Genomic DNA, 14,714 nt, shown 5'->3' with positions numbered 1-14,714 from the left:
AGAAAAATCACGACACACAAACCCCACTTCTCCTCCCACACATCTTGGCTTTGTTATTTTCCCCAGTCCCTAAGAATAGGCTTTAAAATTTCAACATTGTTATGCATGATGAGCCAAAGCAAAATGAGAGAAGCAGAGGCAGGTCTGAACGCCATCTGTAGATACTCTTTCATCACAGAAGCAATGAGTATTTAACCTCCGAGATCTAGTTTTATACATGCACTCTCAGAGCATCTTTGCTGCCTTTCAGTTTACAAAAGATAAAATAAAATGAGAAGGAAAATAAAGAGAGGGCACAACACAGAACTAAGCTTTAGAACACAAACTTGTCCGCTCTAGGTGTCCATTCCCACTGATGCCAAATGGAAAACTCGGCTTCAGAGGGAGGAGTCGCCCGTGTGTGCAAGGGGAGGACACACTCGGTAAAATAATCCGTGCAGCTGCAGAGATCCTATAGTATTTTCTCCTATTTATAGCACAGAGGACCAACGGGAAACTCAGCTGTAACTATGTGAGAAACATTATCACACGAGGAGAGACAACATGGGACAGACTGCAATGAAAGAGTTTTTAGGAAGCCAAAACACCAGTGCTCAGCTACAGTATTTACTGCTCCAAAATAGTGATTCACAGATCCCTGTTGTCAGAATTACAGAACCAACTTTGCTCTTTTAGCAGGTATGCAACCCACGTAACTACTGATTTAGATGAATGGTTTAGTGGACATCAGGTGCCAATAATAATATTTTTGTCCATTCTATTAAAAATAAAATCCAATGTTCTGCATTTTGTATCACTGAGAAGGCCACAGAAGCAAAGGCAATCACATGATACAACGCCATGAACCAGCACAGCATGACATGATTACTTCACACCATTTATGTGGCAAAAATGAAAAAATAAGAGAAAAAAACGTCCCCCTCGTGTCATTTATACACCCACACTGCAGGTAGCAAGATTAATCTAGAATTTGGCACAGAAGTGGGTTGAGGCCTCAAGTAGCATCTAATTTTTATTCTTGATAGGTAGTTCAAGCCAGCGGGGTTTTTCACCACAGGAAACGGTCCATGCCTGGCTCTTTCTTGCATTGGGTCTGATTATATCTGCCTTTGTGTACTTTCTAAAGGTACAAAATCTTTAAAAAAAAAAATCATTGTACATGTTTAAATTTGTGTTATAGTCATTTCAAATAACACCACTTTTCAGACAGAAGACGTGGCTCTGTTTAGGGGTAATATAATCAAGTAGGATGAATGTAAATATTCTTATCAAATGGATATTAACACATTTCTATTAAAATAGTTTTGAAAATTAAGAAATCCCTCTTGAGGTCAAAACCAACCATAATGGGCCGCTTTGATTCATCGCCTATAGTGAGAACTCAATTCTTCAGCGTCGCTTTTCCCTCCCACTGTGTTTCAAGCAGTTTTAACTCAGCAGTGCCAAGTAACGCTCCGATTCTGCTCTCTTTTGCCCCAAAATCTGCCCAGTGACCCAGACCCGCAGGGTCAGGTGCGGGGACTTGACCTGAACTTGGGCAGGATTGTGCACCCAGAGATGCTCAGCACTGTGCAGGGACTCACCTCAAGGCACCACAACTCAAGTACTGATTCTGCTTCACCAGAACTCTGACCAGCCCATGCACTATTTGATAAGATATTATAGAATTATATTCTTACTCCAGTTCAATAGTCGTTTGCTGAAGAAGCAGCTAATAAAACCTGATTACATGCAGTATGATACGACTTAAGAGTACCAGTTAGCCAAAATCCTTTGCAGGAAAAAGACAGTTCTTGTTGTCTTTCTGTTCTGATGAAGATACAAGAAACTCAAACTGTTATTCTTTTATCTAAATTGATTTACTTTCATTGTAAGACCAAGATGCTCACGTGGTTTGGAAGCAAGCTATGCTCACTGGCAGTATCAGAAACTAATTTCTGCACCCCCCTCTGCCCACTGAAGAGCAGAGACCTTTTATTTTATTTCTGCTTATCTTCATTACTGAACTTTGTCAACAGGTTGGCAAAAGCATTCGAGGCTTTCAGCATACTACAGGAATACTGAAGTGCTTATCCCTCTGTACTTACCACCCTGGCAATGAAGACAGACAAGCAGCACAATTATTGTCTCCCAGGAAAGCAAAAATAACTGCCAAGGACAGAAGCCACGTGTGCTCAGAATCCTTTCCTCATCATTACAGACATGATGGGAAACCCAAAAAAATGTCAAGTAACAGAAGGCTGCATGTCAACATTCATAATGGAAAGAAAAAAGAAAGAAAAGTAGAAGTCGGTCACTGTCATTTAATATGACTACATTTCTATTTTAGTCTATACTTTGGGTGGGGTAGTGGTGTTTTAACAAAAGTATATGGAGCAAGAAGCTCCGCAAGGATTTACAAGCTATACCTTCATACCAATATGCTGGATAAATTTTACTCCTAGACAGGTTTCCAACATAATTCAAATATTAAACAGGAGTGGAAACAGCCAGCACAGGATGGGTATATACGAGTGTTTTAAAACCTACTTCTGGGAACTGACAATGTTAACAGTAGTTTATGTATCTTTAGACCTTCAATAATTATGTCTCAAGTGATCTTTAATTTCCTCCACTGGAGATGATTCATCTCACTCATCCCCTCCTAGCTCATTGTATTCCAACTCCAGATCATTCCTCTGGTCTGAAAATGGTCAGGTTTACAAATGAAATAAACAAAAAAACCCACAACACGCCACACTTAGCCTAATGATTTCATTGCAAAAAAACATAGCTACAAAGCATATTAAAAATGTGTATACAGAACACATTTAAACATTAAAAGAAAAAAAGAAGTTAGACAGATGTTATGGTTCAAGTCTCACAGGAAAACTTTGCTCAACCCTCCAGGTCCCAACATCTTTCTTACACCAGCTTTCCAAAGGGCCCCTGTCTCAGTAAAGAACAAAGAGCAAAAAAAATACCTATGTAACAAACAAGGATCTGAACTTTTGCTTTATTTTTATTGTTCAAGGCTCACCCTGAACAGCAGATCTGCCCTATTCAAATCCCTCTCTGGAAACAGAACAGACCACGACCAAGTTAATTATTCCAGAACGGTATCTGAGACCTCTACAAAAACTAATGAATTCTTTTCACACCACTGTTGTTAGAGAAAAGGGCACTAGTACCTCAACTTCACAGATGAGCCACCCAAGCACAGCACAAATAAGGTTCTAAATCACTAACAAAAAAAGTACATTATCCAAGTTGTATCCTCCAAAAAACATTTGTTAAAAATTAGCACATCACAGATATTTTACTGGTGCCCCATACGCAACATGGGGCAAAACCCCGAAGTTACCCCACGCTTGTGGAAATGGGCATGGGCCTGCACCACACGGCAGGTAATAGGGAAAAAAACTGTCTTTAAAATAATAATAATAATAATAAAGTTCACAAGTTTGAGGAGCCTGCAGAGTTTCCATGAAGAGATACCTGTTTGGCACCTCTGTGAGGAGAGGCGGGAGCTGGTGACGCCTCAGGAAAAGCATCTTTTAAAAGGGAAAGAAAACTAATCAGGCTGGAGAAAAAGCAGCGAGTGGCTGTGCAGGTGCTCAGCTGCGAGCACAGGAGGGTGGTGGGCAATATTGAGTAAAAAATAAATTTAAAAAGAAATAAATGTTCCTTTCATTTCCAAGAGCACAAGGGTCATCGCCTGCTCTGCCAAGCGCATGGTGGAGCGGGATCCCAGCACCCGGGTGTGCCCAGAGGTTCTGCACCACTGCCACCCCTAAACCTCCCACCAAAATGGGGTATTCGGATACCACAGGGCACAGAAAACATACTAGAGCTACCCTCTTTTACAACAGCTGAAGGTACTATGAAGATTTCCAGCCACCCATGTTGCGCCCTCCTAATTTTTCTGCTACGGTGGAGACTTCTGCTCTGTAAAAACTATACTGCTTATACATAACATTTGCTATAAACATACCAGGAGAGATCACGCAGAAGGCAACGACTCTCATTGCATTATCTCATGTTAAGAGGTACCAACACCTGGAACTCTAAAAATTAAAGTTTATCTCTGCTACTCACTGCAGACCTCCCTGCTGTCCACCCCAGGAAGAGTAATTGCAAGTCTCCTCCTCCAGCCCTTATCTGCTGCCTCGCGTTCGGCTCTGCGGCTCGCACACCCCACACATTATGCTGGGCTTTAACACTTGAACTAGATTAAAACCTCAGCTGTTGCACACAGGTCACCAAGATTCGGGTGAGAAGATGTTCGCGAAGGCAGCGGCCAACTCACCCTTCGAATTTACTGAGCGCACCTTGGTGCTGAGCTGCTGCCCCACAGCCAGGGCATAAAAAGTGTATCCTGAAGACCATCCCAGCAGAAGCTCACTTAAAATTCCTGATATCAAGGGTATGTGGCCAGTCCTGACGACAACATCAAACCCCTTAGACTTTTTACCACAAAAGCTGGCTTTTAGGACTTGGATTCCTAGAGTGGGATCTGAAAACACCTCTGCTCTGTAAGCGAGGAATTAGCAAGTCAAGGAGGAAGGCGTCCAAGAAAACAAAAAAAACAGGATCCATAACACACTGAGAGGAAACATCAACAGAGAGGGATGTACACTGGGGAATGACCTATTAGAGAGCAGTGTAGGGGAAAGGGACCTGGGGTTCCTGGTGGACAGCATGACGACCATGAGCCAGCACTGTGCCCTTGTGGCCAGGAAAGCAAATAGCATCCTGGGGTGGGTTAGAAGGGGGCTAGTTAGTAGGTCGAGAGAGGTTCTCCTGCCTCTCTGCTCTGCCCTGATGAGACCCTATCTGGAATATTGTGTCCAGCTGTGGCCCCTCAGTTCCAGAAGGACAGGGAACTGCTGGAGAGAGTCCAGCACAGGGCAACAAAGATGCTGAAGGGAGTGGAGCATCTCCCGTGCGAGGAAAGGCTGAGGGAGCTGGGGCTCTTGAGCTTGGAGAAGACGAGACTGAGGGGTGACCTCATTAATGTTTACAGATACATAAAGGGTGAGTGTCACGAGGATGGAGTCAGACTGTTCTCGGTGACAACCAATGACAGGACAAGGGGTAATGGGTACAAACTGGAACACAAAAGGTTACACTTAAATTTGAGAAGAAACTTCTTCTCAGCGAGGGTGACAGACACTGGCCCAGGCTGCCCAGGGAGGTTGTGGAGTCTCCTTCTCTGCAGACATTCAAACCCGTCTGGACACCTTCCTGTGGAACCTCAGCTGGGTGTTCCTGCTCCGGCGGGGGGATTGGACTGGATGAGCTTTCCAGGTCCCTTCCAACCCCTGAGATTCCGTGATTCTGTGAAGTGAGTCTGCTGGAAGGCACCTCTACCTCCCTTGGGACGGCAGCTTTGCTGTCTCCTGCCCTGAAGCAGGACAGCCCTTTTGTTTCAGGAACTCAACCAGAATCACTCTTTTCTCGCAAAATCGTTGCCTTTCTCTGTGCAGATACTCGTTATTCTTTCACCTCTCCTGCTGGAGCTACGACTGTGCAGAAAAGAACTCGGCAGTCACTGGTACGAAGTGGGAAGAAGGACCGAACTCCGTGCTGCGGGGCAGGCGTTTCACTTATAAATCCAGTGGTTGCTTAATGCAAGTAAAGGAACAGTCAAGGAAAAAGGGACTACATATAGGTAGACTTTTTAAAGTACTTGCTGGTTTATTTTCCTGCACGCTATCCATTATAAAAGGCCATTCCTAATTTCAAGATTAAGTTGAAAAATACTGCCAGATTGCTAGGAAAAGAAGCAGCAAAGCATTAATAAACTTATTGGGGGAAGCGCTTTATAAGTAAAGGCTTTGAGCCTCTGTTAGTTCCAAAGAGATTTTGAGAGAAGAAGAATTAAAAAGAAACAGGCATGGCTGACAGGTTGTAAAAGGTATAAAATTTTACTTCCCCAACGAGAACTGAGCACAGAATAAAAAAGTCACTGTGGTTAAGGTAATCAGATAATGTAACAGCTAGGCTAAACACTGGGTTCAGTGTAGTTAAAAACAGGACCACCAATTAAGTACCTCCTCTTGCCTTATTTATAGTGAAAGCCTTTCTCTGCCACAGGACTCAAGATCCCGCTGAGCTTTCCACTTACATGGCCAAAATAAGCCCTGCTTCCCTGCTATCTGAAACAGAACAGGACTGAGTTCCACTAAGCGAGATATGGCTCAGTGTTTCTTAATGTACTAAAAGTTTGTATTATAAACCCGTTTTAGGAATTTTAGTATAATTTCGTCATGTTTGTAAGATACCATTTACAGATGTCTTTCATGCAACGTTTGCAAGATGTTATTGTAATACATTAGGTGGATGATCAATATTTTCAATACGCTTCTGTGAATGAAATCACCTACCTGCCCTCAGAACTGTTTCCTTGAATTCTTTGGACTCTTGGTTGGAGGAAAGGAGATGTGGGGTCAGACAGCAGGATCTTGGATGCCCCAAGAGCACTCCAGTCAAGAATCCACTCGCCCTCCTTTGTCTCTTTGTGCTAAAACAGCCCATCTGGACAAAAAGCCTATTTACCCCGCTATTGTTTGTATAAATAAATAAAAGGTAAATGATTAAGACACCATAATGTTAGGAATCTGAAGAGTCAGGTTGTTTGCAGAATTGAGAGTTAGATGTGTATATTTCATCTAATTCACACTGTCAATGCTTATGCCACTTTTGGGGTTCCCTCATCTCCGTTTCAGAGAGAATGGAACAGAAACACACATATAATAAAACTGATCAATCAAAAATCCAGCTGAAATACTCTAATAATCGAAGTCCACGCCCAACAGGACCACTCAGATAACAACACTTAATTATAGGTTTCTACGCTTTCCTGAATTAGGAGCAGTTTTGCTCACCCAAAGGCAACCCACATCTCTCAATTCCAACTGTGGTTCTGTCATGCTGTCACACAATTGAGTCACACAATTGAGCTAAATTTGTTTCTTTGCCTATAAAGCCGCTGCTCACAGAAATCTGAGTTTCAGCTGTTGCTATCAATATCATTATAAAATCAGAATACGTAACTGGCTTCATTGAGGTTGTCTTGGACTGAAATTGCTACCTCTTCAGGGAAAAAGAGTCCTTCTACATTTTCTCTGGGATAAATCAAATCATGACCTCATTCCCCAGAAACTTTGTAACAAATAGTATGCCATTTACTATAAGAGAGTTAACAACACTGATCAAAAATCCAATTAAAAATAATAGTTTATATTGTCCTCACTCCTTCCTTTTTTTTGTCTCTAAATGCAACCAAAATAACGCCCAAAATTTAAAAACCTTTCCATTTCAAAGAGAAAAAGAATCTCACTTAGGAAAAACAATCCATTTTTTCACTACAGCAGCACACATAACTGTCTGAGTTGGGGAAAAATTACCATTTCTCTGCCTCAAAGATGTAGACTTCCAGAGGCACACAAAGGAACACTCTCAGTTTGAACAGCTCTAGTAAAGCCATAAATACATCTTACAAGACAGAAAACGATCCACGGGGAAACCTTTGTGGAAGCTCAGAGCCCTGTTACGCTGCTGTAAGGACACTGCCAAAGGCACGGGCAAAACTGTCCCTATGAAACCCAACGTCAACTCAAACTCTTCTCCTCATTTCCTAAACTAGGAAATCCTCAGTGGTGAAGGCGCAGGAGTGACGCCGTCTTCTAAGGTGGCTCCATGCTCAGCAATGAACCTGCACGGTGACAAAGGTCCTCCCGCCCCTGCCCAGCAAGGCACAGCGTGCATCAACTACTCACGGTAAGAACTCATCTAAGCAAAGCTTTGCTGAAAGGATCCCATCTCAAAAACTAGAAGAGCTGGTCCATGAGGATACAGTAATTTTAAAACTATGCACTAACTTCCAGTCTCTTCTCTCCTCTGGGAGCATCATGTTGGCTGCTTGAATCTCTGTTAGATGTAGCAGGTGCCCATTCATTGCCCCGAGTTCTATATCGGTTTTACACTACGGCAGGATAAAAATCAAGACTTTATCTGTTGGTTCCAGCCAAAGGACCTGGCACACAGCCAAACTGTAGTTGGAAAGTAAGTCACCTCTGTTAGCAAAACTCGTACAGCTGCCGACACACTGCTGACATTTAACAAGTAACAGATACGAACAAGAAGGGAAGCAGCCAACGAAGCAGCCTTGGATTTCCATCCCACCCGACAGCAGGAGCAAAAGACCCATTGCAGACCTTTCTCAGGATGGAGTAATAGACCAAAGTCTCCAGTCTTCTCGCAAACCAAGGGCTGATGAGCTTAACTGAAGACAATAATTTTCTGGAGTCATCTTCCAAGAAGTTTCATACTAGAGGTGATATCTAAGCAGAGGGCTATTCCTGTGTGCCTTTGCAAGAACAACTTCTATTGTGGGAATTAAAATAATAACAACAACAACAACAACTACTACTAATCACAGTCTTCAAATTGTTTACCCACTTCACACAGTGAACTTCTGTTCAATGCTTCCCAATTTATCCACTCATGTGAACTTTACAAGCTCTACCTTTTTTACGCTCATCTTCTCCAAGTTTGTAAACTATAGGTGGTGTCCCCCAAGGCAAAAAGAACTGAACATCCATAACATCTTCACCATTAGCCTTTCAAAGCTCCTTTCAGTATCAATGGTTTCAACCAGTGCGCCGAAAAACACATCTTGGTCTTCCTCCCTGCAGCTCTGACCACCAGCGTGTGAAAACTCAGCATCACAGCTCATCAGTGCGGTTGTGACTAACTGCACAGAACGGCAATTGGAAATACTAACATATTTTAAGTCACTTAGGCCAACGCAGGCTTCTGAGGAATTTGTTTGTCCGTAACAGACAAACCTGGATTTGTGGTATTGGAAAAAAAACAATTTGTATCTTCAAATGTATAAATTAATGGACATTAATCTGGGAACAAGTGAAAGCTACGCTACTCAATATAGCACGAAAGATTGGAAATACAACTAACAAATTCTGAGAAGGTCTCCAGAAGTCTCCCTGCTCTTGCTCCTACACTGGCCTTGGCCAGGTAAAGAATAAACCAAGATTACGGACCCACTTCTCTTCTTACTTACAGTGAAGTCAGTTACCATTACAGATTCAGAACTAAAGCTAAATGAGACTGTAGTAATTTGCTTCTAAAAACAGCTACAGAGGACAGATATCAAAACCACTACCAAGCAGACTTCAACACAGAGTAAAGCACAGTAAAGAAAAAACATATGGGAGGTTTCCACAATAAAAATGTTCCTAACTGTGCTTTAATGTGCATGTTAATCTCAACTGATATAAATGTCTTTCTTGCCTAATAAGCATATTGTAACAAATCAGTGCTTCCACCCCATAGGACATTGTGTCACAATCTGGACTTAAATCCATGGTAAGACTTGTTAATTCATCCAGAATTTCATTCACTTAAAAAATATATATAAATAAAAGAATTAAAACACTTCACAAGCATTATCTTAGAATATTGAATTAAAAAAAAAAAAGAAATCCAAGTGACTTGTTCTGTACCTGGTACTCAGTTTGGACAGTTACATGCAATACTGTTCAATTTTCTCACTTTAACAGTTTTGACAAAGCTGATGGAAGACTTGCTACATGTTACCAATCAGTGTCAACACATTAAATACTTTCTCACAGTTCCACTGCTTCAGCTGTGCCTCTGCATGTATACAATCACATCATACACAGGAATACAACCGCGCCTTGGAACTGCTTCCATGTATTTAGTTACAAATAAACATTGGGGAGTGTTGAAAACCTACCCAAACAAACTTCCCTAAAGATCTCTAACCTCAAGTGCCTGACAGCACACTAAAAAAATGCCCTATGTATTTCAGGAAAGTAACTAAGACTATTTCCAAAACATAAAAATCAAATTAAGCGACAGTTCAGTAAGACCAGCAGTACAGGGAACCAGATAGGCAGCAAAGCTCTTAGGAGCTCTTGCAGGCAGACGTGAGATGAGAGAAATGAGGATGCTCATCTTACCTTGGAATAAAAATGCTTTGCTGGCATTGTGTAGTCCTGACACTTGTGTCACCCCAAGGGTTGTATTCACAAGATCCAGTTCTGTGATTACATCAATTTGTAAGTCAGGATCCATTCCAAATCCTACAGCTGTTGGAGGCACAGAGAAAGAGAGACACAGCGTTAGATCAATTTTTATTTCAAATCAGGTAATGAAAAGAAGGGAGGAGAGTATCTAGTGCAGACATTTCTAGTACCTTCACACTCACACATTGTATACAGTAATTACTTATACGACAGCACCTCTGCTGCAGAAAAGAGAAGATATTCTTTTCCAGTTCTTTCAATTAAACTATTTCCTTTCCACAGATCTTGCTACACACAAGTTAAAACATTCTGAAACTGATACATTAATCCAGTATCTTCATAAGGCTACAGAGTAATAAATAAATAAAAGCATAACCACCTATGCAAAAAGATGAAAGAGATTTGCAGTGTTCATCTATTGGCTACACGATTTCCAGGGAGACGTGAGCACTGAAAATTCTTCTCACATTTCAGACCTAGTTCCGACTAACAGATCCTGGTCTAAATATAATCTGTTTTCCCAACTGGTCAAAATGACCCAGGGGGAAATACGGTAGCAGGGCAAAGGATGCCACCCAGTGATCCAAGAGCCCTGGGTGACTCACGAAACTGGTTTTTCTTTGGAAGCGCACCTCCATATTTCAGCACAGCCGGTGCCTGCACAGCATGCCAAAGCCTACCGACAAATAGCAGACATTCGTTCACCTGAACCAGCAGGAGCATCTGCTGGAGAAGCACAAATCTAAACCTAAAATTTAGAAATGGTTTACGCGCAGGAAAAGACTGGGCACTCCTTGAACTAGTAGGGACCTCAAGGGATTGACAAGACACACACACACTCTCAAGCAGTTTGAAGTTGTTTTGTTCAAAAGTTCAGGGCAACTCAATGGTTATGGCATACCAAGTTCAGCAAACATATCTCCTTTCTCTAGGGATGATGATGGGAATAGACCAGCCTGACCACCACGTCTCTCTCAACACAGCAATAAGTGTGGCATGAGATCTGTGCCCGAGATACAGGTCAAATATCTCCTGTGGGATGCAAGCACCTTCCTAAGGAAATTTTTCACTAACAGGCTCCAAGAATGAAATCCCGACAGAGCTGAAGTCCCACTAACTTCCATAGAGCAAAGACATGACCTGTAAAGCACATCCAGACTGACTTCCACTGAGTGGACTTCACGTTCAGATCTAAATTGATTCATTTGTTATTCCAGGACCGTGCTTCTGGATCAGTTAAGCAGCAAATATTCTAGTTTTATTCTTGGAGAGGCTCAAAGAAATTACTGAGGTGTACAGACTGAACAAGTTACGCATTCTACGCATAAATCATCTGTACCACAGCACGTTTGCCTCTCCTCTACTCAAGTATTAAAACTTGTTGGAATAATGTGTTGTGCTAATGCAGAGGATACTACTGCATAAGGAGCAGAGTAGCAAAAAAATACTGAAAAGACAGCTTTAGGAGGTCTCTAGCAACCTTACCCTACAGAACTAAAGCTCAAAGAGTGCTGACATATCCAAATGAATACACATATAATGCCTTTATAAGGATGTGGGCATAAATAGCGTTTCGTAGAAAATTAACATTACAGAACACAAACCCAGATAAACTTCTTCAGAAGTTAAAACTTCCCAGATGATCAGCAGCACCATCAGGCTTTTAGTACCATCTTTGACTTCACCTGCCCTAGACACTTATGCACTGAAGGACCACAACTGATGCTGTGCGCACTGACAGACCAGCTGATCAACAGGAGAAAATTCATCTGCCTCTTGATTCCCAGCCACAGCAACTCGTCCAGTGCAGGGGCTGCAACCTACAAACTACAGACACAAACACACCCCCCTATATACACAGAGAGGCCTTGCTGGGGGGAAAAAAAAAAAAACACCCAAACAATCGAAAACAAAACAATAAAAGCACAAATAAAAACAAAGATTGCTTTGGAAGACAAACAGGAGGACTTATTATTTCTTCTAAGGTTTCTATTCAGATGAAAAGCAGCACAGTGTAAATTGTGTGAACTTATCTATTAGAAAAGATAGTATCTGCTGTCCCTGCCAAGAATGGTGATGCTGTTCCTCATTTGAAAGAGGTTAGATCGATCCAGATCAGCAAAAAACCTACCAATATGAAGAAAGGTCAAGTAGGGACTAAAATTTGCTCAACTCAAAGGACAAACTATGTCCAGTAAGACAAATCCTGACCCCATGAAAGTCAGTGAAAGCTCTGCCACAGACATCAACAGGATGAGGAGAGAAACCACATCTAGCGAGTATAGGCACTCCCATAAATCACCGTAGCTCCACTGCTCTATTAAAGCTGTTTATTCCAGCCTGAACACCCAAGGCTCAACATGTATAGATCACCGCAGCTCCACAGGCTTCGATTTATGCCAGTGAAGGATCTTGTGTGACAACTTCACTGTGCCCCCTTCCAGCTTTTAAAATGCTTTCAAAACCAGAGACTATTTCTAATGTCACAGCAACTGTTCAGCAAGAGCACACACTGCTTTAAATACCTAGTCCTTCTCCTATGCTGTCTCTTGGAGCTGCAGCAAGCACTCAAAAGCCTGGTTAATAATTAATACACAACAAATCAGCAGCTTTGGTATGATAACCAAGTTTCCTTTTCCCTTGTGGTCTCTCAGTCTATCAGAAAGATACCACAGGCATATCAACCGCACTTGCATCTAGTATTTTACACTGTCTCTCTTCAGTGGAACGAGAAGCTGGAAATAGCATTTCTTTCTGAAGTAAAAATTAACCATCAACCCATCTGCTCTCACTGGAGAACAGCGCAAAGCTTGGGCCCAATCCTGACTGATGTTGCTTTTAATTCCTATTTAAAGTAATTGGGCCGTTCCACTTCAATCAGTGGCTCACACAAGCAAAACTCCAAATGGTTCGGTCAGGTGGGTGGAAATAGAAATCATCTCAGGACTTGGTGGATTTGGCCCAATGTGAACTGAAGGCACTACAGCAGATTAGAGGATTAAGCAATATAATTATGAATGATGTCACCAGGAAATCCCTAAAAAGAAATTAATCCTGCCTTACAGTTCTGACAGCTTGTATTCTCTGCTTACGCCTTTATCACCTACACCCCACCACCAGCAACCATGTCACACTCCATCTAGCTAACGTGCACCTATGCAACGAATGCAGCACATTTATAATTTCCTCAACATGTGCAACGTGGTATTTGGGGACTGGAAAAAACTTTAAGCAAAAGCACACTCGACACAACCAAGTCATTCCCACGTACCCATGTGCAATCATTCAAATGGTAAAGAGTAGGCTCTGGCAGAGGCATTTTGCTCTTTCACAGCTTCAGCGGCAATTGTTGCACACAAAGAACTTTCCAAGTGGCTTCACAATTCCAGGTAGTAGAGTTTCGGGTCCTACTGACCATTTCCAATATTTCTGTGTGCAATATTAGTAGTAACACCACTACAAAACGGGCAGGTGGTATTTTCCTCCAGCTATTTTTATGTCACACCTCTCAAGATCTACAGATTTTGAGAAGGTAATAATTACCATAAGAAAAATTATAATTTTAAAACATGGACTCCTTTACACTTCTGATAATTGTGCTGCGTAATTCCCCTAGAGAATAGCTACGAGCACCATCGAGAAACGTCCCCCCTCAAGAGCTCCACCAAGGCAGAGCGTTACCCGGGGCAAGAGGACAGAGAACAAAGCCTCCACAAGGAACAAGAAACGCTACTTAGGTCGCGCAACGCCGCAGAAATAAGGCAGCGGGCACAGCCCCGGCAGGAATGACGCGCTCGCAGCCGGTAACGCGGCTTCCCCGCTACCGCGGGCAGCACCGCGCAGCGCCCGGCCGGACCCCGGCGTGGCCGCCCCGCTCCACCCGCGCCCCGTCCCCGCGGGGCGCAGCGCACACGCCGCTTCCCGAAAACTTTCCCTCACTCGTCCCCCGGGGGTCCCCCGCTGGGGACATCCAGGCTGCGCCCCGCGGAGACCCGCGCAGCGAGGGATGCCCAGCCCCGCCGCGGTGCCTCCCCGCTCCGCCCGGTACAACCCGCCGCCGCCGCCCCGCAAAGTTTCCGCCCGCCGCCAGCGCACGCCGGCGGCTCCCCCAGCCCTCGCTTTCCCTCCCGGGGAGGCGGCAGGAGCGGACACCGGCCCCACAGCCCCGGCCCCTCACCTGCCCCGGCGGCGGCCGCACACGCCCAGAGGAGCAGGAGGAGACCCATCGGCGCGGCCAGGGCGGCGGCGCCCGCCTCCCTCCCCGGCAGCTGCTGCGGAGCCGCGCCGAGCCCAGCGGAGCCCAGCGCAGCCTCCGACGCGCGGAGCAGCTCCGGCAGGCGGCGGCGGCTCCGCCCGCTGCCCAGGCGCGGCCCCGACGCCCCCGCAGCGGGGGCTCCCCGCCCGCCCCCCGCCGTGACGCGCGGCCCCCCCCGGGCCTCGCCAGCGCCGCCGCCCGGTCACGGCCACCGAGCGGCCCGCGGCGCAGGTAGAACGCAGCGGCCGCCCTCTCTCCCCAAGCGCTTAATGCCCTTCTCCCCCCAAAAGACGAATTCCCCGGGGACCCGCGGTCCCCGCTCCGGGGCAGGTTCCGCAGCCGCGGGTGCGATGACCCAGCTCTGCAGGGGGCTGTGCGCACTTTCACCTCGTGCTCCGGGCACA

The 14,714-nt window shown here is 44.3% G+C and overlaps 1 protein-coding gene across 7 annotated transcripts in view; it reads right to left on the bottom strand.

The window, feature by feature from the left end:
* Positions 1–14,403, bottom strand: part of NELL1 (neural EGFL like 1) — a 271,852-nt gene extending 257,449 nt beyond the window's left edge. For 6 of the 7 annotated variants that reach the window (XM_071808817.1, XM_065839269.2, XM_065839270.2 and 3 more), the window contains exons 1-2: positions 14,233–14,403; positions 9,990–10,118 (exon numbers count right to left, since the gene is read on the bottom strand). In XM_071808817.1, the coding sequence (XP_071664918.1) occupies positions 9,990–10,118; positions 14,233–14,281 (178 nt within the window). In that variant the 5' untranslated portion in view covers positions 14,282–14,403. The remainder of the gene's footprint in view (positions 1–9,989; positions 10,119–14,232) is intronic. The other variant, XM_065839267.2, reaches the window with a different exon arrangement.
* Positions 14,404–14,714: the final 311 nt, after the last annotated feature.

Source organism: Patagioenas fasciata, chromosome 5 (assembly GCF_037038585.1).
Source record: "Patagioenas fasciata isolate bPatFas1 chromosome 5, bPatFas1.hap1, whole genome shotgun sequence".
In the NCBI taxonomy this organism is placed as follows: domain Eukaryota; kingdom Metazoa; phylum Chordata; class Aves; order Columbiformes; family Columbidae; genus Patagioenas; species Patagioenas fasciata.
The sequence above is the reverse complement of the archived record's forward strand: the minus strand, read 5'-3'. Positions and strand labels throughout refer to the sequence as shown.